We start from the raw sequence: 26,399 nt of genomic DNA, 5'->3' as shown, positions 1-26,399 counted from the left end.
CGGACTGTCTTGTAGAGGGGCCCTGTGTCAACGTGTAGTGTTTATGTATTAATATAACTATTACTTTCCTCCTATTTTAAAATTATATAAAATTATCTGCTTCTTCCTTTTGGGGTTTGTAAACAACACCTTCATTATCTCAGTGTGTATATTGCTTAAATGGTGCATGCTGGGAAATAAATGAGTATTTTATGAAATTACCACACAACAAACTTTATTTATATGCCTGTACCCTGTGCCTGATGGATACTTAAAGACAGTTGAATACACAGTATGGGGGTGTTCACTAGGGCCACAACTCATGTTTATGACATGATACCCAATAGGTGGTTAATACAGCCCCACGGTCACCGCCATTGGCTTGTTTCTGTCCGGGTATCGTTAGTCAGTGGCTTTGAAGAAACACAATGGAGGCAGACAGTGAGTCTCCTAAGTAGAGGGTAACAGCACCAGGTCACCATCGGTCAGGCATCCCTCCTCCTCTTTCAGCTCTCGCCAGCGCGCGAATGCCTGGCCAATATTAATCCTTGTTCGAGCTCTTGTTTTATCGCTCTCCCGTTTTCTTTTCTTTGTCTCCTCGGACAACACCTTCACCTTCTTCCTTTTCTTTGTCGCTTCAGCCATGACAACCATGTCTAACTTCGTTCACCTCGGATCGGTTATACGCTACTCTGAAAAGAGGAAGGAGATATGACGTATGCCGTAAATCAGCCAGATTTTGTAGTCTTTTTTGTGTAAGGGTTCCTACCCGAACCCTGAAACTGCATAGTGCCAGTGCAAGTTAAACAGACACTCTCAAGCAATGACGGAGGTGTCATCCAACCTATTGTGAGTTGATGTACCATCACAAGGATCTTCGATATATATTTTGAGGGCTCAAAACTCCATTGTGTTGCTTTAAAGTATTGACTGAAATCACCAAATACCAAGTCAACACATTCTTATCCTGACCTTGTCACATATTTGGTCATGGACTTTCCATGTCCACATACAACGTGCAAGGTACCCTGGGTGCATTGGTTGTTGACGTTCTGGGACACCGTGTCAAGTTCTCTACTTTCAAGATACACTTCTGTTTTCACAGGAAATTTATCGTTTACATACAGATCTTACAAATCAGTTGTTGCATGGTCATGAAGAGTACAATTCAGCTTTATGTATTCTGTGTCAGATACTGAAATGTGCTTTGCCCTTCAGTCAGGGAATTCCTCGCACACCATACAAAATGAAGGTCAGCTGCAGCACGTGTGTACATTTCACAGCTGCAGTGACATTGTAGTTGTGAAATGAAGTAACTAGCAGCCATGGAAAGCAGGTTAGGCCACCCAGTGAAGCAGCCAGGTGACAGTTTAGATGAGTCAAGAGTCATACAGAATGTAAATTGGTTACTGTCGTCTTGTGGAGAATGTCTGGCATTTATGTTGTATACCCAACACACTTGTTCCTCAGTGTGCTCTTTCCATCTGTGAATAGAGATCAATCATGTTCTTTGTTGTTTCAAACATGAAAGTCAAACAGCTGACGAATGGGAATGCCTCGGTACTGAAAGAAATAAGCAAGAGACTGAAATGGAAGAGGGAACACACTGAGATCCTCAGTAACAAAAAAAAAAAAAAAAAAAAAAGTGCCTCCTGTGAATTATGTTTATATACTCAGGGTTTAAAGTTCTCTGGCACCCTACTGGGGCCATTTTAGATTGAAAATAGGTGATTAGATGTAGATAATTATATGTCTATAAAAGATGTGTATGTTTCAACTTCGCCTTGCTCTATTTGAATATGTATGAATCTTGTATGTATCTTGCTTTAATAATTAGTGTTCACAAATTTCTTGAGCCATGCTGGATTTAATATTGTCTTTGGCATGAGACTCCCGCTTCCAGCGTCTGTCTCTTGCTCTCTCTCCAAAGACAATATTAGTAATATGAATTAGTAATTTGTCTGCATAAATAAGCTCCAGAATCATTTTCTCTGTCTCTCAATAAAGAAGTCTGACATTCAAAATCAGTTTTATTCAATCAATCCATGAACACAAGGCAAAATGTACATCCATCTTAAACAATAAAAAATAAATCTGATTACAATTCATATATCAAGATCTGTTTCATCCACATGAACACTTCATGTCAAACATCCTCTGAACCAACAAAGACTTTTCAGCTTCTTCCCTCTCACACTCGTTTGCTTGTGTGATCATTTTTATTACAGCAAAACAAAAGGGGCCAGCAGCTGGCATGCCGCGGTCATACTGCTGTAGAGTCAGGGCCAGTTGAAGCTCTTCTTGTATCACATAGGTGATGATAAATTGTTTGGACCCAAGACGCTCAAACTGAGCCTCAGTGGGAGAAACTGGGAAAATGGTAAGAAGATGAACTTTGTCTGAAGGCTGCGTGAGGTCGAGATTTACAGACGTCTAATCAGTGTGTCTGAGGAAGATTAGATAAACAAGGTTGTTGGGTTGCCGACTGTTTGTGACAACAATAAATAATAAACTGAAACAAATTTTCACAATAATAAATAATGTTTTGAGTCTGAAGGAAAAAGTTCTCTTAAATATAATGAATGAAATAACTGAGACTGGACTGGAAGACGCTCTGCGAAACAACACATCTTAAGGCCCTGATCACACACAAAGTGTTTTAGCAGCTGGAGACGCCTCTTTGTAATTGTTTTGAAGGAGAATGAAGCTTTTTGCTCGCCGTTTTTGGGTTGTGAAACACCTTGGCTTCTGAGCTCTAGGCACTAGGCATTTTTGCTGGAGAGTTCTGAACTTGTCCAGTTGAAAAAACTTCAACTCAGAGCAGAAAAGTGCCCCATGTCAGCTCTTTTTTCGCCATTGTCCAATTGGATAATTTGAGAGGTGGGCTTTCTCTCTGGTCACAACAACAAGTTTTCAGTTGGTAAACAATGGAGGAGAAAGTGGTGGTAGTGGTTGCTGGATACCCAGAGCTATACGGCCATGACGATAGACAGCAGGTTGTCAAACTGCCCCAGAGTCATCCTAAAACATCCCCTGGAAATGTCCATAATGGAGGCGAAGCTCCTGGACCAACTGGTGGTACTCCCCGTGACCCACCCTCTTTTTTAGGGTCTCATGTACCCACACAGATCTCTGCTTCCCTGTGCCCAACAAACTATTTACTGACAGCCTCTCAGCCTCAACCAGAGCTACAGCAAGTACCCTCTGCCTCAACATGTCAGGAACTAGATACTAATTACTGAAAAGTTACTGTTTTGCTAAGGCACTTGGCAGTTAAGTTTTGCTCTTGTCCAGAGAAACTAAAACAAAAACCATAGTTGAAGTGTAAATCTTATCATCAACAAGTGTAAGTGGAGATTTTTCTCCCATCCTGATCAAAAAACGTACTTCATCCTGTCTTATCGCTCAATCTTACAATGCATAAGACCAAAGAACTTGGTTTAACTCATCTGAATGTTTAAGTATAACAACACACATCATCTAACAGCAGGAGGAGGCTCCACTCCTCCATTTTTAGAACTCATACAGATAAATAACTTCAGTTTAACATTGGAATTGATCCACAGTGTGCTGATTCAATGGGACTACAAAGACAGTGAACCAGGTGATGTGCATCTGAAAAAAACTCGTCACTATCGCCCAGTTGCTTCCATTGGTTAGTAAATGAAAATCAGTACATTCTAAGTTAATATAATTGGTTAACCATAAAAAATAATCAAACCAACTACAGTATAACTCTAGAAAGTCACTCAGTCATTAAGCAAAATGAATCAATCAGACCCAATAAATCGATTGCTGATGGCTGTCAGTAATTAATAAATATGTCATCTTCTCGATGCAGTATCGCTGACTTCAACTCAGCTTAGAGTAAAAATTAAGAAAAAGAAAAAAAAAACCAAAACATCCTCATGTTGTCAGCCGAGACATTGTCCAGCAATATTTGGCGATCAATGAATCTATCAGTGCTAATAGTCGTATTATTAACAACATCCTGATTAGAATTCACATTGTTGATCATTGTTTAAGTTCCTGCTGCTCATGTGACTGTAAGATGTGTAAAGAACATGTCATATGTGATAGTCTAACCCTGCCGGTAGCATTCAGGTTAGTGGGGTTGCTAGTTCAGATCCCTGAACCAGATAAGGACCAATGCTCTTTAAATTAAGATATCTTCCAACATCTAAACGCTCCAGCTGAGCTAACTGTAGATTTAATCGCAGTCTTTCCCTGAGGGGGTCGATATCTGTCCGTCAACATGTGAGACAGTTTGAATGTGAGGTGAACACTCGGCACAGCCTCACTGGATAAATAGATATTAAAAAAAGACTTGTGTGCGTCGTGCACCGCAGTATGGAAATGACCAGAATGGGCTAGAAAAATAGAATTTTCTCTTTTCTAACACTTTCTTTCCTGATAAGCCAGCAGATCTTGTGGCTGAGTTTCATGTTGAATTCCTGGTTTTACTGGAATGTGTCGGGCTCTACTGGTTGGGCTTCTCCTGGCTGAAGTTACACAGGAGGCTCTTGGCTCCGTTCTGCCATGAATTCAGTGTCTCCAGTGGAGTTTTTCCATCCTGCACAGAAGGAAGAAACACACAAGGCTGTAAATAAAAGCTGAAAGAAGCAGTAGATAAGTAAAGTGCAGTAGTTAGGTTAGGCGACACAATGGATGAGATGTGATGCGAATGACGCGAAATACACAAATTAAGCAAGTAGCACAGTTTCATGTTGTGCTTTTTCACGAGAGCTGAAAAATCTGAATGCCGATGACATTACAGGGGGAGCTCCACTTGATTCATCGATATTAGGCATGTATAACGCAAATTATTGGCATGTAAGAAGCAAAGCGTTTAAACCCGCATGAGTAACTCAGTAACATGAGTTATTAGCTTCTCGACTGGTACTGGACTACTACTTAACATGATAAATACTGGTATTTAGGTTTCCATCTAAATGTAATGCAAATTTTAACTGATTTTTTAAAAGGTGAATTATGAAGATTTGGGGGGATTGGTGGCATCTAGTGGTGGATTGCAGATTGCAACCAGCTGAAACTTCCACTGGTCAGAATTCAAAAATATTCAGAGACGGACAGACTAACTGACTTAGTTTGCCCGATGTTGGTGCCTCTACATATGCTGTCTTTGGATGAGTGAAGCTCTGCAGTGGCTGCTCTGTACTTACACAGTTCTTGGTGTTGAGACTGGCCCCGTACATCATCAGCAGCTTGATCATCTTGAATCTGTTTATCCTCACAGCATCGTGCATGGGCGTGTCTCCGTCCTGCAGTCACAGAGGAAAATGTGTGTTCAGCATAGGCAATCATTTCCCATTGAATCTTTTAATTTGTGCTTTGAACTGTGATTCAGAAAGAATTCCGATTTGTTGTAACCTTTATTCTGAAAACAGTGCTGCTAAGCTGCAGCTAACACTGGACAAGCCCCTCAGTTCTGCTACATTACCTTGAACACTGATTCACTGCAATTATTTTGTAGCTACAAACACAAAAGATGCACATCCACAATGAGCTAAAACTGTGTGTGTATCTATTGTTGCTTCTTTTATGATTTAACAAGAGTAGGCTAAGTACAAAGTGTGTAGCACTGCATTTTGCTTCTGTCAAATCAGCTTCTATTAATTACTGGCTATGAGTTACATTATTTTCACAGTAAATTACTGTCATTTCTATCGGATATTGTTGTGAAATGACTGCTGTGTACTGTGATATCACAGGATTTATGCCTGCATATTACTGTGATTTTGCTCCTGTAAAATGACAGAAATTAACTGTAACTTTACAGTTATGTACATTTGATTACTGTGATTAAGCAATATGCTCCCATAGATTTACTGTATGTCACTATAATCACAGTTAAACTCCATATAATAATGTGATTTAGCAATAGACTCCTGTAAAATCACTTTATTTAACTGTAAAACAGTTAAAGCCCATTACATTACTGTGATATAACAGTATGTTCCTGTAAATTACTGAATTTAGCTGTAACTTCACAGTTTATATACATTTAATCACAGTTAAACTCTATATATTAATGGGATTTAGCAGAATGCTTCTGTAAAATTACTAGATTTAACTGCATGAATTTCACAATAAAATTCTGAATCTGGTTAAATGTCACAGTAAAGCCTGTGAGGTGATAATAATGTAATTTATTGTGAAATATTACAGTTACATATTTTAACTTCCTGGAAATAATTTGCAGTGTAGCTATGAGTAGACTGGTGATGTCTGTGTTAAGTTCTTACTCTGTCTTTGGCGTTGACGTCTGCTCCACAGTGAATGAGATGCTCGGCACACTCACAGTGTCCTGTCCTCACAGCAACATGGAGAGGAGTGCTCTGCAGCTGGGGGGATGAGAGGGTTTAAATATTTTGTGTACACCACTGTAGATATATTCAGAAATCATCAAAGACACTGCTGTTTTTTTTAATACCACCACCTGATGGTGCCAAAGTAAGGGATTTCCATAAGCTGCACATGTTGCCTGCCCAGTGTGTGTGTACCAACCTTGTCTCTGTAGGTGAACTTGGCTCCCTGGTCGAGCAGCAGCTGCAGGGCCGGCAGGCTGCCTCCTCTGCAGGCCCAGTGGACTGCTGTGGCCTCCAGCTGAAACATAAACAACACACTGTTGGACTGGTGGCGTTTCTCTGTGTGTGTTTTTACATGTATATGTTTTAGGTTACCTTCGAGGACACATAAAGACCAGTAAAATGGGGACAAAGCCATGTCCCCAATTCAGAGACAGCTGATTTTTAGGTGAGTGAGGAAGGTAAGGGTTAGGGGTTGTGGTTATGGTCGTGTAAGTCTGTAGGAAATGAATGTAAGTCTATGTATATTCCTCAAAGGCAACCTGAGTACACGTGTGTATATGAGAGATTCAAGATGTGAGTTTAAAAATGTTTCACCTTGTCTTTTTTCTCGATGGAAGCACCGGCCTCCAGAAGTCTTTTCATGACCTCCACGTGTCCTTTGAATGAGGCTTTGTGCAGAGCTGTTCTCTGGAACTGGACAGTGAATAGAAACAGTTGATGAATTAAAAATTAATTTATGATCAGTAAAAGCAAAACATAAAACATTCCCGGACAAGACACTTACATGGTCAGCTGCGTTGGGGTTTCCTCTATCAGTCAGGTACTTCTCCACCACAGCCATTTTGTTCTCCATGGCTGCTGTCAGAAACATCTGCTCATCCACAAACTCTGGCTGGAAGGTTAAAAAAAAGGCAACCAAAAAAAAAAGAACTTTAGGTAAAGGAGCAATGTAACTGGGTCTTTACTGTATCCTGCTGTATTTACTTTACCTTCTGGTTACCTCACTGCAAAACAGAGTTTTGAATGTTTCATGTTATTCGTTAATGTTTCGTCTGTTTCCTGTTTTATTTTGTAGGCTTATTCCTCACGTGTCGTGTCTGCTTTTACTTCCTGCCACCTTGCTGATTGCCTGCCCTGCCCTGATTTGTTTCACCTGTTCGTCATCAACCCTGCTGTCCCCAATCCCTCGTTATCTCCCTGCTCTCCTTGTGTATTCAGAGGCCGTTTACACTTGGCCGGCTATTTTCATAAATTTCAACCGTCTCCGTTTTCAAAAAGATCTTCGTTTACACTTACCCATGTATATATACACAAGAGCATGCCAAACCTGTAGGTGGCAGTGTAACGAGAAGCTCAAGCCTTCCATGTATCCATTGTCACCATAGCAACATAGGTCGCACTTTTGACACAGGCGCAAGTTCAAGTTTGGCTGCCTACAACTCCGTCTATCTCCGTTTATCTCAGTTCACATGCAAAGGCGCAAACGGAGTTTTCCCAAAATCTCCACTCTGGCCGGAATTTTTAGAAAGACTCATTTTCAGAGGAGAAATTTCCGTTTGCGTGTAAACGAAGGGCACAAATGAACGACGATGTCTCCGTTTATCAAAATCACCGTGTACGTGTAAACGGCCTCTCAGTCTTTGTGCTCCCCTTGTCTTTTGGCAGGATGGAGGAGGAAATCAGGTTGCAGCAGGATTCAGAGAGCGAAATCAAAATTGAGGACAAGAGATTTGAAAGGAAAAATAAAAGGAAGGGGAAAAGGAACTCAAGGATCCACATGTGGTTGGAGAGTTGATTACAAGAAGTGGAACGGTTATTGTTGAGTGTGTGTCGAGGCACCTGATAGATATTGACCTGAAAATTCAAGTATTTGGAGACTATCGAGACCTCAGAGGTGAAGTGGAAGGGAGTAGTGAATGGAGTGGCATTGTCAGTGAAGGACAGGAAATCAGCGTGTTTGACGTTTGAAGGGGAACTCTCCAAGTGTATCATAATTATGTGTTAGTGACAGAGAGGCAAAGTTCCTGCACTGTGGGGGATATCCTCAAATGGGGTCAGCACAATGTCCAAGAAGAGTTAAAGAAGTAAATTTGAATAAATCCAGAGTGGAAGAGGGATTATCAAATGCGGAAACTACCAAGAGCAGAGAAGAAGTGGAGCAGATCAAAATACTTGCATTGAAAACACTGGAGCATTCATCGTCATGGTTGTGAAATATGCAGTCGAAATACAAGTCAGAAAGAATAAAGGTGGTGCTCATGCTGCCTGAAGACTCCTGAAGATCATGGACATTTCGGGGGAGGACATAGACAATATACTTAGGGAGGGATTTGCACCAATTCATACAAATGAGTCTGGGTTATAGAGCAGAGAATGTGTGAATGGGACCACACTGGGTTGACACTGTAAACAGTCTGCACTGCGAAACTGATATAATCCAGTAGGTGGCGGTAATGCAACACATATGGATGCCAGCCTTGATAAAACTCCACAAAGGAGAGGGAGAAGGTCTTTTCTCAGTCTGTCTACTTGTACTACAGTTGAGTCCTCTTTTGTACCTTGTTACGTGACAATAAATAGTATAATTGCATCACACAGCACTAGTTTTCAGTTTATCTACGTATACTGTATCTGTCCTCATCAGATAACTAATGAAAAATCTATCATTTGTTGTTTAAGGAAAGAAATACACCCCTAACAAAACAGTGGTATTATAATAACTGTATATGTTGTACTTTTGAAAAGAAAGTTTGTTTGTGGAGACATCAACTCCACAAACAAAGAAATAAAGAATCTAATCTCACCACGAGCTCAGGCTCTGGCTGTTGTTTCTTGTGGACGGGAGCCTTCCTTTCCCTCCTCTTCTTCCTCAGCTGCAGGATGTTGAACAGGTCATCCACGGTCTCCAACTTCAGCCTGCCGCTTTTATCCGTCTGACAGGGCAGAGAGAAGACACAGGGCTTCAGCACACAGCAACAAAGAAGAAACTTTATTTAAAAAGCAGCTTCTGCTCCTCTACTCACTCACTGAATAATAAAGTGAAATAATACTAAACGCTGCAACCCCTGCTGTACATGCTAAACGAGTACTTGGCGCTAAAGTGTGTTTTAAATATAGAGTAGGGGTATGTGTTAGTATATGTCAGAGTGTGATTTAATCATACTGTGTATGTTAGCTAATGGTTGTATAAAAAGTGAATAGTTCCCCCTGTAATAAAGTTAATCAGCAGTGGAAACAAAATGGAAACACCCAGTTAAGTACCGTAACTTCATAACTGTACTAATAATATCACTCTTCTTTTGATCTCCATTATTAGAAATGCAGCATCCACACTGTTGTGTTTCCTACCTTCTAACCATCACTATAGTATGTGTGAAAATCAGACCATGAAAAATGAATCATACACATATAACATGAACATGGTGTTTGGACTCACACACACTGACAGCACAAAAAAATAAATTGAATATTGTGTTATACTCCCACTTGCCTCTAGGTGGCAGCATGGACCAAGGGACAAACTCACTTTCAAACTTTCAAACACTTGATGTCAGGCTCGGTCCATGTGGGCTGCACATTTCAGTGTAATGTAACTGACTAACTACCATGGTGGAATGTGACGAAGTACTTTTACTTTACTTGAGTATTTCCATTTTATGTTTTTTTATACTTCTACTCCTCCCCCTCCCTCGACAGAGGAAAATACTTTTTACTCTAAACTACAAACTGTAAACGAATGAATGACTTTATTTTGAGTAAACTCCTTTTTAAATTTGGACAGTTTCAAAAGGAAATCATCAACAACTATCCCAAACTTATTTACAACTACTAATAAAGATAAATAAACAACAGTCTTAGATACTGAATATACAAACCCCATCTCAAACAAGCATCAGCATCACCCCTCTTCATCTCCATACCTCCTAAATATACTGTTTGTACATCTATTTAAAGTGCTCTGTAGTTGTGCTTCCCTTTAACTCCTCAGCTAACCCATCCCATAAATCCACCCCATACACTGAAGTACACAGACTTGTCAAAGTTGTACAAAGACAATGGTTTTTTTAGATTTGAAAAATACTTGTTACAAGCTAATGCATCAACAATATTGATCCACTAATATAATAATACAACACCGACAGCATCTACTCTACATGACAAGTACTTTATACTTTATATTCTAAGCACATTCAGCTGATAATACGTCTGTATTTTCACTTACATAAATGTCAGAGCAGAAGTTTTACTTGATAGGGAGTAATTACTGGTACATTGTGGAATTGCTACTACCTGATAACAACAGGTAGTAGCACTGCTGTTTGTCTCCTGTGCTCTTACATTGAGAGCTGCCACGCTGACTTCCTCATGTTCGCTGCCACTGTCGCTCTCCTCTGACAGACCTTCGCCCACCAGCTCCCTGTGGGACCTGCGGTCATCCTGCTTCTCTTGACCGACAGCCGCCTCGTACTCGCCCCCTTGGAAGTCTGCTGCCTCCTTGCCCTCTGCCCTCTTACCGGACACCTGAGGGAGAGAAGAGATGGAGATGTTGCACGCTCTGAGCCTGGATCATTACACAGGAGACATAAATGCAACCTGATTTAAGATGCGTTACACTGATGCGGCTGTCTCTGTGGAGCACACGAACACCACGAGACCTGAATCCTCCTCTGAGTTTTCATAAAAGGTCATAAAAGTCTAAAGCTCTGTCTTGAGCTTTAAAGAAAGTAAGCACTTCTTTCTGTGTATTTTGAGTGGAGACAAAAAACTAGAGCTTGTAAGAAAATGGCTAAACTGCTATCTCAATCTCAGTTTCTGTTTCATATTGGTCCAGAGTTAAACACAACAGCAGCTCTCAGCGTTCAGCTGCTGTGAAGCAAACTCCTGCTGCTAACAGAGGAATGTAAACACACCACAGCTCCAACACATTAACACACACACTTCAACTCTTTAATGCGGTACAACTGTTTGTATGTCCAATTACTGAACCACTCATGTAATCATTCAACCCGCTAATAGCCCATTAATAATAAGACTTAACTTTTAATCATTAGGGAGGAGGACCCCTCAGATAAGATATTATATGTAAAAGTGCAGTAACAGCAGTGATGGGTGAAATAACTGAGATGAGATTGCCTTAAATTGTAGCAAAGCAGTGTGCTCTGGAAGTGTGCACAGTAAGAAACAATTAAGCAATTAAATTTGGTCATTTAAGGAACCCTGAGATAAGATAAGAGGACATAAATGAGGTAATTCTGAGTTGTTTTTAAGGATTGTTGGTCCTGATGAGCTGGTTTCCTTTCCTGATGTCACATGTAAAAGTTTTACTTCACTGCTGAAATGATCAGTTTGTAAGTAAAGAGTGCTTTTTCTTTCCTTTCCTTTCATAGGTTGTCTTCTTCATGTTTTCACCTCTTATTATATGCAACAATATGTTAAGTGATAGTATGTAGGACCCTCCTAACTGCTCCCACAGCTGTGGAACTCCTTACCTGAGGAGCTCAGGTTAGCAAACTTAGTGTTTTTGTTCAAAATGCTCCTCACAACATATTTTTACAAAAAGGCTTTTCTACAGTAAATGTGTTGAGTGTGTAGTTTCTATCCTTCTTTTATCAGTTTTATTATTTATTCATTTTTATTACACACTCTGATTTATCTGGTCTTAGCCTATGATCAGTGTTTTTATTGCTGTCTTTATCTAGATGGTGTTACTATGTTATTATTTTATTTCTTATTATATATCATTCTTATTATAGATGGATTGGAACTGGCATACGGTTTACATGTATCTTTGTAGTAATCTCATTAGGTGTTTTATATTGCTTGTTTAAGAGCTGTATATTTTTATTTTGTGCTTTGGTTCTATGTTGTCTGTTTGAAACTTTATGTTGCTGCCCGTGTTGGCCAGGACACTCTTGAAAAAAGGGGTTTTAAACTTGAGAGGTATTTTTTTTCTTTTTCTCTGATTAAATAGAGGTTAAATAAATGAATAAATGACAAAATGATTTTTAAATATCTGTGTGAAAGGTGTCCACAGTTGACTTATTCTAAGAATCATTAATTTCAAGCAGAGTATATAGTATGAGTATATAGTTGTATATAGTATGAGAAGAGCTTATTTTCTAAAATAAATAAGTTGTAGTTCAACAAATTTTGAGAATTGTTTATCTACTGAAAGCAGAGAAAAATAACCTATTTGCATGATAAAAAAAACTTGAGCATCTTATGTGTTATTTTAAGATCTGAACATTTCCTGAAATAGTAAATACAGCTTTTATTTTATTTAATTTTTTGTTATCTTTCTTCCTCTTAGTGCTCTTATAATAACAATAATAATAATAATAATAATAATAATTTAAAAAAAAATAAATAACATTTTTAAAGCACCCAAGGATGATTTACACAGTTACAAAGAAATGCTATCATACACACACATCAGCAGATCCTACCAGTTCCTCAACACTGTGCAGTCCCATTCTTCTTCTTCTGCTTGATATAAAATAGTTCAATAGCACTGTGCGTAATTGGAGCTAGAGTTTAGTCCACTGGTCGCCTGCTGTGATGGTCAGCGTCTCTCTGTCTGTCTCTTCTGCCTGCAGCTGGAGCCTCGGCCTCTTATATAGCCCTGTCAAATCTCTGCAGAAAAAATAGGAGGCCTGTCACTCAACTCAGATCACATTACTGTCTTCATGTGCTCATTTGGCATGTTCAGTGCTACTGACATCCCCTTCACACTCAGCCCCTCCCACCTTCAGTTCTGCCCAGTTTGGGCTGCTGCTGGCTTCTCTGTGTCACCCTGCAAAGATGGAGGTGAGGTAAGAGATGTCACTCTGCCTCAAAGTCTGACCACTTAAATTTTGGTAGAGGAGCTGGAGGGTCACATTTGTGATAACGTTTTATAGTTTGGGCTGTCATTACTTTTGGTTATGTTTACGTTTTCTATAATATACCAGCTTCATTATCGAAATCTGAAAAAAATCTGAATGTTGAAAATGCTGATGGTATTTTTCAGAACTACATGTGGTTCACCTTTAACCTATAAGACCTGTGCTCACAACAGGACAACACCAAAGGACAGTTTGGATAGCCTTGTCTAAAATGGAGGATTTGTGTCTGACTGCTCCTGCTACTTGCCCAAAAAAATCAGCATGATGTTTATTACATGCAACAGTTTCAATACACTTGTAATCAGAACAAGTGTGCGGTAAGTAGTTTGAAGTAGCGCGTTTATGCCTTCTTTCACTTCATGCAGTCTGGGTGAGAGTGATGGCCCCAAATAACATCATGAAGACACCTAAAAACTGCACTTGTCTCCTCTGATTAGGTGCAGCTTAACAACAGTGACCACACATGAACATGGCCATATGAACTTCCTACTGGAAACAGATCTGCGAGTAGAAAGAGATCTTGTGATTGAATTTAGAATTTATTTCGGCCTGCAAATAGAAATAAGAAAGTCGTTTATTAATCTACAAATTCATGTAAATAAAGTCACAGCCTCTCACAGAAAATGACTTAAATAGTACAGTGCAAAGCATTACAATAAAGTAATTTGACCAACAAATTCTCACTCCGAGCTCATCACGTATTGACGTTTTGGTCATGGACTTTCCACGTCCACATACAACGGGAAAGGTGCGTTGGTTGTTGATGTTCTGGGACACTGTGTCAACTTCTCTTCTCGAAAGATACACTTCTGTTTTCACAGGAAATTTAATCTTTACATACAGTCTCTTTTAAAATAAACGCACTACGTCAGTACAACACCCGTGGTTAGGGTTAGGCAACAAAAACACGTGGTTAGGTTTGGCTTTAGAGTCTTATGGGACACGAACACCACTCTCTCTGCTGAAAGTCGGTGTTTGTTGGACCCATGCACCACCTCTCCCACCTGCCCCAATCGGACTTTGGCCGTCTTAACTTTCGTCCTTGTCCTGCTGCAAGGGTGCAGTTAAACTATAACGGCAACCGGCTGTGTATCGTGCCAATATTGAAGGATACCTTTTTCGCTGGTTTCTGACACCGCAAGTCCCTGCCCAAGCGCCGGATTTCAATGACTTCGGACTGAGACCAGGCTCATTTAACATAACTTAGACACTTCTGCAGTCCAAAAAAGGTGTTGGCCAAAGCCACGCCTTTAAAACATTTACATTTTTAACAGCACATGATATTTCGCAATCAACAACAAAACAAAACAAAACAAAACAAAACAGGCGAACAACTAACAAAAGGCAACTTACACACTTCAAGTTCCCGCACCCTGTTCTTCTACAATATTACAGTCTGATCATCCATTTGATCAATATGTTATTCTTAAACTTTTGTTTAAACCTACTTAATGTTCTACATGTTTTCAGTTCCTCACTACAACTCTTCTATTAACTCACTCCTTTAACTGAGATAATATGTATTTGGGCATTGGTTCTCACTGATGAAAATACCTCTCAAAGCATTTTGACTCTTTTGGTACAACTTTTGGATACTTTCAGGTACTCTGTACATAATTATCTGTACATATAACTGTTCATGGGAAACTAAGCATATTTAAAAATGAAGAGAATAAAAACGCACACTTTGTTGTCTAACTGTAGACTAGAACATCAAAAACCAGAGGAGAGAAGCCGCACACTTAACTGAAGCATTTAATGACAAAAGAAAAGACTCAACTGAGGCACATATTCAGCTGTTACCTAAACAACCTAAACTCAACACTCTACAGGAAAAGTTACCAAACTTTTGCTCAAAAACAAGCTGCTTGTGTGAGGCAAAGAGACTTTGGCTCAGAAGCTCCAGTTGAAAATGTAAATGTTTAATGTACTTTCTCTTTAAATGTTCAGACATTTATGTGATGTTAGAGAAATCAAACACGCTTTAACGTGAATGTCCTTTTTTTTTTTTTAGTAAACTAGTTTTCCTTTCCTGTTATCTGCAGAGTGATTCATCTCCTCAAACATAGACGGTCTTTGGCAGTGTCTCGTCACGCTGGGCATGTGGCCACAGAAATGCAGTGATATCACTGTGAAGAGTCAGGTTCATGGTGGTCAAGAAATAAATAGTCACACTTCCAAACATCCTGTCGCTGCACCGCAGCCAATCACAGATCAAGGTCAGAGGTCAGCAGCATGCCCGAGTGTTTGAGTGACGACGTCATGTCAGGTGCTTTCTGTGCTGCTGGTAAATATGGTCAAACTGCATATTATACATTTCAGAGTGATGTACAGTACATACTCTGACAGTGATGACACCTGGCGGTATGTGACAGTCACAAGCTGCGTGAGCTCACCGCTCGGCAATCAGAAGCCAGCGAGCGGAGAAGTCAGGTGTGCATGAATAAAATAATTTAACTGCTGTAATGACCATATAAAGACAAGTTAAAAAATGGCAGCATGCAGGATAGAATAATTTAGATCATGTAGTGGGTGTGATATTAACATGTTAATGTCCAGAATAATTATGAGCATTGCATTGTGGTTCTTTATAGTCCGACTCAGGATCAAGAACCATTCATGTTTTTATTACAGACAGAATTGTTAACCATTTGACTCAAGAAACAAACACTGACATAAAAGAGCTCTAATAATAATCAGAGTAAAATAAAAAGGTCGAGAAGGTGAAGATAAATAAAATAATAGCAGTTGTCTTTTTGCTCTTCTTTAGACCTCTCACATCTAACCGTCACTCAGATGTTTGCCGCCATGTCATCCACTTCTGACCTTTTAATTCCTCTGAAAGTGAATTCATAGCTGCGAGCTATTTTTGAAACTGACCTTGCGACTGAAATAGACGGTAAAAGGGGAAACTGTTTTGGATGGAGACCTTCAGAGTTACTGCACAATACTTTTAACAACCAGCAGGAGCTGTGTTTGCAGAGTCTTGCTCAGGTGCACGATGGCAGGAAGGAAAGGGTTCACTGAACCGAACCTGCAGCTGTGAAAGCACGGTTGTGACTTTGTTAAGTGGTAGATGCTGTTACAGTTGTCCATTTACAAACTGAGACAGGAAGTTACAGTTAAGGTGCTCAGTTTAAAGGACATTTTAATCAACAGTTGCTGTGTGAGATTCTCGTACAGGTCTCGTACAGGTTGGGGATAGGTCTCTGTCCGTGTGGTGTGAATGTGAGCGTGAATGGTTGTCTGTCTCTATGTGTCAGCCCTGTGATAGTCTGGTGTCCTGTCCAGGTTGTACCCTGCCTCTCACTCAGTGTCAGCTGGGATAGGCTGCAGAGGATAAACGGTTACGGTTACAGTTACAGAAATGGATGAATGAAGTTCACCATCTGTTGTCTTGGTTTCGGCTCTCTGTCCTTAACCCTGTTGCTTAGAAACTATGTTTTTATACAGCTAATTTGCACCAGCAAATACATTTTTTAAATAAATGTCATATGAATTACATTTTTATCCATTAATATTTCATACACTTTAATGAACCTACTTGCAAAGTCAGAAAATGCCATTTGCTTTTCCAACAACAACAACATAGCAACCAAAGCATCTTTTTGTGTTAAGTTTCAGCTCTGTTTCCAGCTGCCAGGAAGAACTGCTGCATATGTGAATATGTATAAAGTGTGAACGATCTTTAGTGTCTCCGAAAGAGACGCTGGACGAGGTGATGTCACATGAGTCAGCGTCGGTTAAGGACTTCAGGAGGTGTGAAGTTAGACAGAAGAGAGATCTCCGCTGGCGGCACACATTCACTGCTGCTTTCGTAATACACTCTAATCTCGAACCAAATTGCACTTGTGTAGCACCTTTCTAGTCTTCTGACCACCCAAAGCACTTTTATACTACGAATCACATTCACCCATTCACACACTGGTGGCTGAGGCTACCATACAAGGTGTCACCTGCTACTCAGTAACAATTCACACGCAGGCACACACTGATGGAACAGCCATCGGGAGCAACTTGGGGTTCAGTATCTTGCCCAAGGATACTTTGACATGCGGACTGGAGGAGCCGGGGATCGAACTGTCGATCTTCTGATTGGTGGATGACCCGCTGTTGTCAGTCAAATTGCATTGTGGCTCATGTGAGCATCAGACAGAAATGTGACATCTCTAATTGTTCTGCATGGATTTTGATTCGTTTGGGAAAGATCACGTTTATGGTTAAATGCTGGAAAGGTCGACAGTGACATGAGGCAGGACGACAGGACACAGTTTACATTTTTGACATTTAATCAAAACTTGTATACATCTAACACACACTTTTCATGCGCTGTCTGCATGTTCCTACAAAAAAAGTAATGCACCAAAATTCTTAATATCCTGCATAATCATGAAGCAGTTATTTGTGTATAACCCTCGTATTTGGGAAGGCAACGATTACATCACACGAGTAGAAATAGAAATGTAGTATCTAGGAGACAGAAAACAGAGTTGTTCTCCAAAGAGGATAAATCTGAAAAAGCAAGTGTCAGATTTTATTGCTGACAAGGAAACCTGAAATTTCAGAAAATTCTGACAAAGACAATTAAAACAAAGCGTAGGTGATAATTGAAAGCAGAATGAAACAGAGCTGAGTTTTGACCAGGTGACGCTCAGCAGAGTAACAGATTGTCTGTCCCACTTCTCAGCAGATGTTGTCTGTCTCCTAGTTTTTTTTATTCGTCAACCAAAAGCAAAGATGAAGAGATTTTTCTCTTGTTTATCTGTTTCAGTGTGAACAAAAACGTGTCACACAAAGGGACAGAGTTATCAGATTCAGTTGACGTACACCTACATGTCCACTGGATCCCACTGTGCTGTGTTCCGGTCACCTTCTGGCTCAGCTGCGGCTGTGTTACAGAAGCATTTGAGAAGCGCAGGATTAATTTACTTTCTCACTTACTGTAAAAACATACTTGCATGTGTGGACTTGAAATGATCCAGTTTCATTTCATGCAAACACATCCCATCAGCTCTATATATTAAGTATTCTCTGCCAGCAGCAGCGCCGACCCTGGAGTTATAAACAGACACGAAAAGCAACAACTTTTAATTCAGTTATTTTTGTGCTGTGATGAAGTCTGTGATTGCTCTGCTGACGGCTTCACAGCTCGATCAGGAAGAGCAATATCACGTCGTTGCAATGAGCACTTGGCACCAACAGCGAGACTGCATAAAAAAGGTGCAGTTTATTAAAATAAAGTCTCATGGGCCTATTTCAGCTGCCACTCCCTCCTCTCCAGCACATACCTCATATCCTTCTCTCATATTTGTTAGCAGTCTAAAGTGAGACAGTGTGAGGATGACACTATCTATATACAGTGTGTGTGCTGAGTTCCTGTGCAGCCTGGTCAGCGGCGTGCCGGTAGTCCAAGACCGTTAAAGCACAAGGGATACATCATAGGGTTCTGTAATTATAAATAGTCCCCGTGCAGAATTCCTTCTCTGGAAATATATCTAGTTTACTCTATTATTAGCTGTGTAAATCCTCCGCTCACCCAGAGGAGGGGGGGCCTGCATCTGTGAGATCGATTGCAGTGCCTCAGCACTGTTTACGAGTGTGTCATCGTATGAAGATAATCCTTCACTCAGAGAGACAAACCGTCCGGTCGTAATTCATGACGCTGTTTGCTTTCTGACAAGCGCCTGCAGGCTCCGCAGCCCCCCGACTGACTTCTATCCATCTGTCTGAAAGAGCTGTAACTCTGACAGGGATGAAATTTAAAGGTAATTTGTCACACTGATGCCACATTCTTCAGAAGAGACACGGAGGCGAATGACAGCAGAGATGGGACGAGATAAATTGTGACATGGAACTTATTGGTAGAAAGATCGTGCTCCGTCATGTCCATGTAAGGTCTTTGCATACAGGGCTGTAGCATGTTAGGCAGCATTTTAAATGAAATGGCCCAGTATCCAAAGGAATTATGTTTGTGCTGGATGATTTCACCCCTCAGGATATACGTCCAACCCAAACATTCAACACTGATGCAGGAAGTAGTGAGCATTCATCTAGGAAGGCAGGAAAAGGTAAAGGTGTGGACAAGTATTAGAGAAACTAAATCTTTCGGTGTGGTTCAGACTATAGAAATAAAATGACGATTGAATGAGTAATCCCATTCAAATCAACATATTGAGATGGTCAGATGTTAATTAATGTGTAGCATCGCCATTGCAACCATTGCAGCAGGCTACTTTGAGTATGAACAAACCAACTTGTGGCAAGTCACAAACTCACTGCGGTGTGGTTTTGCAGTAACTTTATTTTTTAAAAGTTACCGTAACTATTATTTCCCCTTTCCTTTTACTACCATTAACCACCTGCGTGTTGAAACATGTAAACTGAAACTGAGGCTGCCTCTGCTTCAGAGACCGTGGGGGATCAATAGCGTGCAGATCAGCATGTTTTCATGAGTCAAACTAGAAAGAAGCCGCTAAGAAGTGGAGTAGGCTCTTATCTGTGACTCGTTCAATGAAGTCCAAAGCTGTGTTTTTACGATGATTAATTAAACAAACAACTGAACAACTAAAGCAAAATGAGATGAAACAAAATATTACTGATGTGATTCAGTAATTGCGTGACTACGTTATGTGATGACTGTCAACAGAAAATATCAGAACCACCACAAACCCTCTTTGTGTAAAAGCTGCCACACCAGAATTAACAAAATAATGTAAAACCCCACACACACCTGTGCCAAATACTACCGCAAGTAAAAGTGGCCAAAAGAACGTGTGCAGCCTAAATAAATAATAAACAATGAGGGTTAAATACACACTCTTGCTCCCATAAAATTGCGGCACTAACCAGCTGGATGACTAACATAAATAATTAAAACAGTTTTGGTGAGTTTAATTTTGTTTCTGTCGAATTTAATAAAGTGTGTTTTACAGTGAGATAACAGGGCAGTGAGGCTAACGTTAGTCTTGGTTTGGCAAAAGAAAGTGGATTGGTGTACAGTTGTATTTTTCTCTTTAATAAGAAAATTAAGAGTAACAATAGACCACAACAGTATTCTCAAGCTAATGAGTGTGACATACTAAAGCCAAGTTAAAGGGGAACTAATGTTTCAATGAGCTCTGCCTCCGTGTACGTCCGTGTACTCCATGTTCAAATAAATACAGGCTGTCATCAAATTCAAATGGCTCATCAAAATCCAGTTAGTGAAAATCTGGTAAAAATTCATCCATGACCACTCCTCGCGTCTGTAAGCTCACTCCAGTGGTAACTTCCTGCAACAACTCAAATCTCGTGAGACCAACTGCCGTAAAACACCATAGACTGTATAGGAAAACACCAAAGAAGAAGAAGAAGAAGAAGAAGAATCTTGCGAGATGTGAAATTTCAGAGCCAGACTTTCACTCTGTGAGTGAGTGTTTTGACTTGCCACAACAAACATGTCCGAATTTTTACCCGATTTTGACCAACTGGATCTGGATGAGGGGCAGAGCTCATTGAAATTGAAGAGCAGACGAGGAGAGAGAGGAAGCAGCAACAGGCAGAGGAACATGTCCGAATCCAGCTAAAGGTAAACACAGACGCTCATTTCTCCTTTCCGTTATGTTGTCGGATAATTATACTAACAATCCGAGCCTATCTGTGTGAAAACACTTTTAGTGGATGTATTTTGACGTTGTTTGACACTGTCTGAGTGCCCTATTATTTAATACAACGCGCGCTCACGGGCTGCAGGCAGGTCAGCCCTAGCTTCGTACTGGAGAAATGTCAAATATTGAACATCCCATCACTCATTTAGACAAAAGTAGATCGGAAAATAGGGCCCAGGTTGAAAAAAAACATTAGTTCCCCTTCAAGGCCAATGATTCATGACGAGCCACAAAATAATCCTAAAAAGCTGGATATCAGAACGGAAGTACAGAGAGTTGTTGCATAGAGATGATACGCCATCTTATCTACTTGTCTTGGTGTGAACCGACAGGTTTTTAGAACGTTGCAGAATGGCACGAGTTGCATGTAGTTGCAATTAATTGCCTGTTTCAAATTGTCTTTTCGCGATTCTTTCATCTGAACTGGGCTTTAAGGCCCTCACAAATGCACACACAACTGTTTGTACAATATCCTACAAATCAGCACCCCACGAATGACGCTATATCCTTAACGTAAAGTTATGAAATTGACAGTTAATGTGGTAAGGCTGAGGAAAAGGAACGTGGTTGGGCATCTTTAAGTTTAGGCAAGTAATGTTACTTTGGTTGGGTTTAGGAAAAGAAACGCTCAGGACCACTTTCTTGTTTACCCTGTGAGCTCATTGGTCAGTCACATGATCGCAGCCTTCCAAAATACATGGGTTACGCACAAATCACTGGCTCATAATTATGTGGGATATGTATGAACTTGCATACCTACCTTTAATAGGAAAACCTACAAACAGTTTATGAGAACAGCCTGACTGATGTGTGTGTTGTCACCATAATAAGTAACAACAATGCCCATTTTCTTTTGTACCAGTCAAACAACCATGGCAAACAGCTGAATATCCTTTCTACTGATTTTATCTCTTTGGTTCAGATGTAGGAAAACCTCACTAGAAATTACACTGACAGTTGCAATATCACTAATTACTAAACATCCCATTTTAGAACATTACTTACTTAGATCGTGTCACTTTACATGTCTAAGGTTCAAATATCAGTGCTTATGCAATATTTCTGTTTTTAGCAGCTGAAGGCACCACACCCTCACTCCCCTGTCATAGCTGCTGCATGTTTGTTGGTTTTCAAACTCATGATGGGTTGGACCTCTTGACATAGTTCATACCCTCTACACTTCTCCTCTTACCTCTCTTGCTAGAGCATTTTGTTACAAGCACAAACTGTACATGTCTGTGAAAACAGAAATGTATTTTGTATCAGTTGAGATGCCGTCTATGAACGTCCAAAACCGACGCAGGAGGATACCTACTGTGTCAAATTTTGACATTTGAGTCCACTGACAAAGCAGCTGTGTTTGATTTGAGTTGGGATGGGAAGGCGTTAGAAATACTTCTTTAAAAATGCATCAGTGCTCAATAATGTGCAGCTGTTACAACAGTACAGCCTCTTTAATTTACCGCAACATAACTACTTCTGTGTTAAGACGAAAACACTGTGAGCTGCATCAGTTCAACTCCAGCACTGATGCTTAGAGATGTTTCAGGACCTGTTGGTTCAGGTGTTCCCTCCAGGACACAGCTCTCCAGGAAATAAAGTTTGTTGCTAAGCAGCACCGGCCAAAACTTGGTTTACTGGAAAAAAACGTATTTGTTGCCATGCAACATTATCTCATTGGCTGTGCTGGGGATTGCTGGGAAATACTGAGGTCTTCAGTGTGGGGAATAAAACTGTGGAAGTGTTTCAGTTTATGAGTCATGCTTATTAACATGTTCATCAGTGGGTTGATTGTGGCACAGAAGAGCTACAGTGTCAGAGAGTAGAAAAAAGATTCACATTTATGTTAGTCTCAACTATGTTTTTTAGCACAGTGAAGACCAACAAAGAGCAGACTGGAAAGCAGCAAAGGACAGAGAGTTGTAATACATTAGTGGTTAAACCCTTTCCATTTTAAAGCAGCTATAATCTATACTTTGATACTAACAACCAAATGATGACTTTTAGGTCATCATTTAGCTGCTGGGCTGCAACTTCACTGTTTTGGTTCACTCTTACCACTCTCTAAAGTGTCATTTTCAGCCTCAGCAGGTGGTTGTTTTTAAGGAAATGCTCTAAAAATAAACACTTTGGTGAATCAGTGAACATAGTGGAGCACTTAGCAGTTAAAGATCCAGATATTTCCCTCAAAAGTTGGTGGAGCTGGAAGACAGTGCTCGGGAGGATGCAAACATGAGGCCCAAATGAATGACAAAGGTGCTGTGTAACTGCTGGGTGTTTACAAAAGCAGCTGTTTGCTAACAAGTTCATCACATCAATTTAATATTTATAACAGAAAGGAAAGGTCTTTGCAGGTATTACAGAAATTCTCCTTTAGCCTTCAAGTCTCTGAGTCAATGGCCAGTGTATGTGTTTGACTGACAGCTGAGCTGGCAGGAGCACTGAGACAAAATACAAACAAACTGCTGCTGGTAAATGTAGCTTCGAGGCCAAGGACAGACAGCTGTGTTAGCAGTCGTGGTATAAAGTATGAATGACCCATTTACCTTCTAAAATTTCTAATGTTGACATTTTCAGGCAGAAGTTTTTGGAGGGGAAGTGTTACTGACAGGTCTGTGGCTTTGCACCATGAAGAAACAAATAAGAAAATGGTGATGCCCGTCTTCACGCAGAAACATCCTCCAGTGTTTAAAGGCCTCAGTGGTTCCCAGCTGGTGGGTCGCGGTCCAAAGTGGGTCGCAGGCCCATTCTTAATGGACTGCAAGTGACTCGCAAACCAACACATTCTCACTCCGACCTTGTCACATATCAACGTTTGGTCATGGACTTTCCATGTCTACATACGACGTGCAAGGTACCCTGGGTGCGTGGGTTGTTGATGTTCTGGGACACCCTGTCAAGTTCTGCCTGTTACATACTAGGGGTGAGTTCACGTACAAAAATCTCTAAACGTTTAGAGTGGGTAATTTTTTTTCGTGTAAACGTGTACACGGGTTTCACCGCTGGGTGGTGCTATTGCATTATACCAGTAAAGCCCCAGTTATCCGAATACCAACCGAAAGGGCCATTTAACCAACGCGCCATTTTAATAGCCAAACCCGGTCTCACACCATTTCTTGTCATATTCACAGGTTTTACCGGCCAGCCCTTCACTTTAAGACAGTGGCCGCGTGGGTGTGACGTAGTAGATGTGGGAAGTAAAGCGGTGTATAGAGTGTAAGGACAGGAATGCACCGTGAAAATAGTACTGTTCATGCTACGGGTGGTTGCAGTCTGTTTACAGTGTTTAGATAGGCTCCAGTTACAGCATCCTCGACCTTGGCCCTGTATTATGTTGTCTTCCTGCTGAAGAGAAGAAATAAATGTGCCCCTGCACAGACGTCAGTTCTGCATCCTCATTCTTCAAGCAGAATTGATCTGGACTCCTAGAGCTAGTTACCAGCAACAAGCCAAGTTGTGAAAGATAATCTACAGGAAACCAGTGTCTCCCAACTACGGTTCGGAGCGCCAGACTGGAGAAGGTAACTAGTCTATCACATTTAGTCAACAATTAGTATCACCCCCCTCCCCCCTCAAACTAATGACTAAGGAGAAATCTGGACCCCGTGGCAGGACCAGTTGGGAACCACTGCTTTAAAAGAAGCTCATTTGATCATCCAGCAGCACCTGAAACCTCCTCACTAATGCTGGAATTGAAAGAGTCTACATCCAACAAGTTTTGTTACTTTAAAGAACAGACAATCACTTGTCAGCTCCCACTAAACTCAGTGACTGGTCCGTTTTGCGGAGGCACCAAAGCAGGCGGGGTTTTAACTTCTCCATCAAGCTCTTTCTTTTCATTCTTAACACAGATACTTCAGTCAGTTTTTGTGTTTACAGCACAGTCCGACACGATGACAAGGAAAGACTGCCCAAAAGTGTCATATTCCTATTTGAACTGGTATGGCTGAGAAACACCCTTTAAAATAAATAAACTCTGAGGGACCCTGATATAGAAAAAACTCCCAGAGTAAAGAGATTTGTTTTGAGGAAGAAATTCTATTTCTGTATTGTATCTTCTATCAGGAGTGTGTGACACAGCCTGTTTTGATGCTACAGTTTATGACAGTGTGAGAATGAGGTCAGCAAGGATGTTGTTCGAAGGGATATGAGCTATCGGTCACTCCCTCTGCCCTGACACCCACACACACATACACATACACACACGCATAAAAACCCACATGCAAATAAACACTTCCTGTGTGAGCACTTATAGAGCTTAAGAGTGAAACATCTCGGAGTGTATTAATAGACACAAAGAACTTGATGGCAGTAATGAGGGTATTTAAGATAGTGGAGATGTGTTGAGATTTAACACAAGTGTGACACTCACGTATATATGATCACACTTTATACACACATTACACGCACACGTGCACACATCAGCATATATGGACGCCAATAAAAGTTAGAGAGATTCACTGCTCAAGGTCACAGGGTAATCGCTCGTGTGTGTGTGTGTGTGTGTGTGTGTGTGTGTGTGTGTGTGTGGTTTCACGTGCGCACATGTGATCATCCTCATAAAAGTGGGGGCAAAGTTCAAGTGCAGCAAAGCAGCACCTGCTGTAACCAAACACTCGCTCACACATACTGCGACATAACACCCTATACAAGTTATTTCTGTCTGACACCTCTGATGATAAACAATCCATAATCCTCCTCTAATCTCCTTCACACTTCCAACAAAGTTACAGTCGGTACAACAGAGCAGTCTGACAAAAGGAAGTCCAGCTGCAGCGCAGAACACAGGACACATCATCAGCTGTTGTCTCAACTCAAAGAACCTGATAATAAGATAAAGTCTGACTGACTCCCTGTGTACACACACACATATATATATTTAGTATATAGAATTACTATGTTAAAGCATGTTTTATATGAATTAGACTCAAATGCAATTTGCGATATTGTTTTTTGTTTGCTGTTTTTTATGTTTTATATCAATCAATCAATCAATCAATCAATCAGTCAGACTTTAATTCTATAGCACTTTTCATACAAAGAAGCAGAGGTGCGGTCCATAGTAATAAAAGGCTGCCTCACTGTGGGTTATTGTTTTAACTTTTGGGATAATTAAAAGGCCACTACCAGACAACCTGAGGGGAGGGTTCTAGAGGGTTCATAGGTTAAAAGCAAATCTGGTAAATAGGAAGGCTGAAGACCATTAAGTGCTTTATAAACCAATAAAAGGATTTTAAAATCAATCCTGAAGCTGACAGGTAGCCAATGTCGACACTTTAAAATTGGTGTAATGTGTGCTCTCCCTGGTCTTTGTCAACACTCGTGCAGCTGAGTTTTGAAGTAACTGTAGGTGAGATATATTCTTTTTTGGGAGACCAGAAAGCAGAGCATTACAATAGTCAATTCTGCAGGTAATAAAAACATGCATTAGTGTCTCTGTGCTGGCTTGGGAGAGAAATGGACGTACTCTGGCGATGTTCTTCAGGTGATAAAAAGCATTTTCTGTCATGTTATCAAATATTACTCCAAGATTTTTTGCTTGTTGACAAGGGTTCAAT

General features: G+C 40.5%; 1 protein-coding gene across 1 annotated transcript; it reads right to left on the bottom strand.

Annotated features, from left to right (window-relative positions):
* Nucleotides 1-1,996: 1,996 nt before the first annotated feature.
* On the bottom strand, nt 1,997-12,897 carry LOC125903155 (ankyrin repeat domain-containing protein 1-like). The gene is made up of 9 exons (XM_049599875.1): nt 12,758-12,897; nt 10,650-10,832; nt 9,116-9,244; nt 7,096-7,203; nt 6,906-7,004; nt 6,508-6,606; nt 6,246-6,344; nt 5,163-5,261; nt 1,997-4,552 (listed from the first exon to the last, which is right to left on the bottom strand). Exons 1-9 carry the CDS (start codon nt 12,782-12,784, stop codon nt 4,460-4,462), a joined length of 936 nt encoding a protein of 311 aa, XP_049455832.1. The 5' UTR covers nt 12,785-12,897; the 3' UTR covers nt 1,997-4,459.
* Between the last annotated feature and the right edge of the window lie 13,502 nt (nt 12,898-26,399).

Source organism: Epinephelus fuscoguttatus, linkage group LG16, assembly GCF_011397635.1.
Source record: "Epinephelus fuscoguttatus linkage group LG16, E.fuscoguttatus.final_Chr_v1".
Taxonomy (NCBI): Eukaryota; Metazoa; Chordata; class Actinopteri; order Perciformes; family Serranidae; genus Epinephelus; species Epinephelus fuscoguttatus.
Note: the sequence above shows the minus strand (reverse complement) of the source record. Positions and strands in the feature narration are given on the sequence as shown.

Excerpts from the sequence above, each read along its gene's own strand:
- LOC125903155 (XM_049599875.1), bottom strand. The coding sequence starts at position 12,784 with ATGGGACTGCACAGTGTTGAGGAACTG. Across the intron at positions 7,005-7,095 it reads ACCCCAACGCAGCTGACCAT|TTCCAGAGAACAGCTCTGCA; the intron begins GTAAGTGTCTTG and ends TTCACTGTCCAG. Across the intron at positions 5,262-6,245 it reads ACGTCAACGCCAAAGACAGA|GACGGAGACACGCCCATGCA; the intron begins GTAAGAACTTAA and ends CTGTGACTGCAG.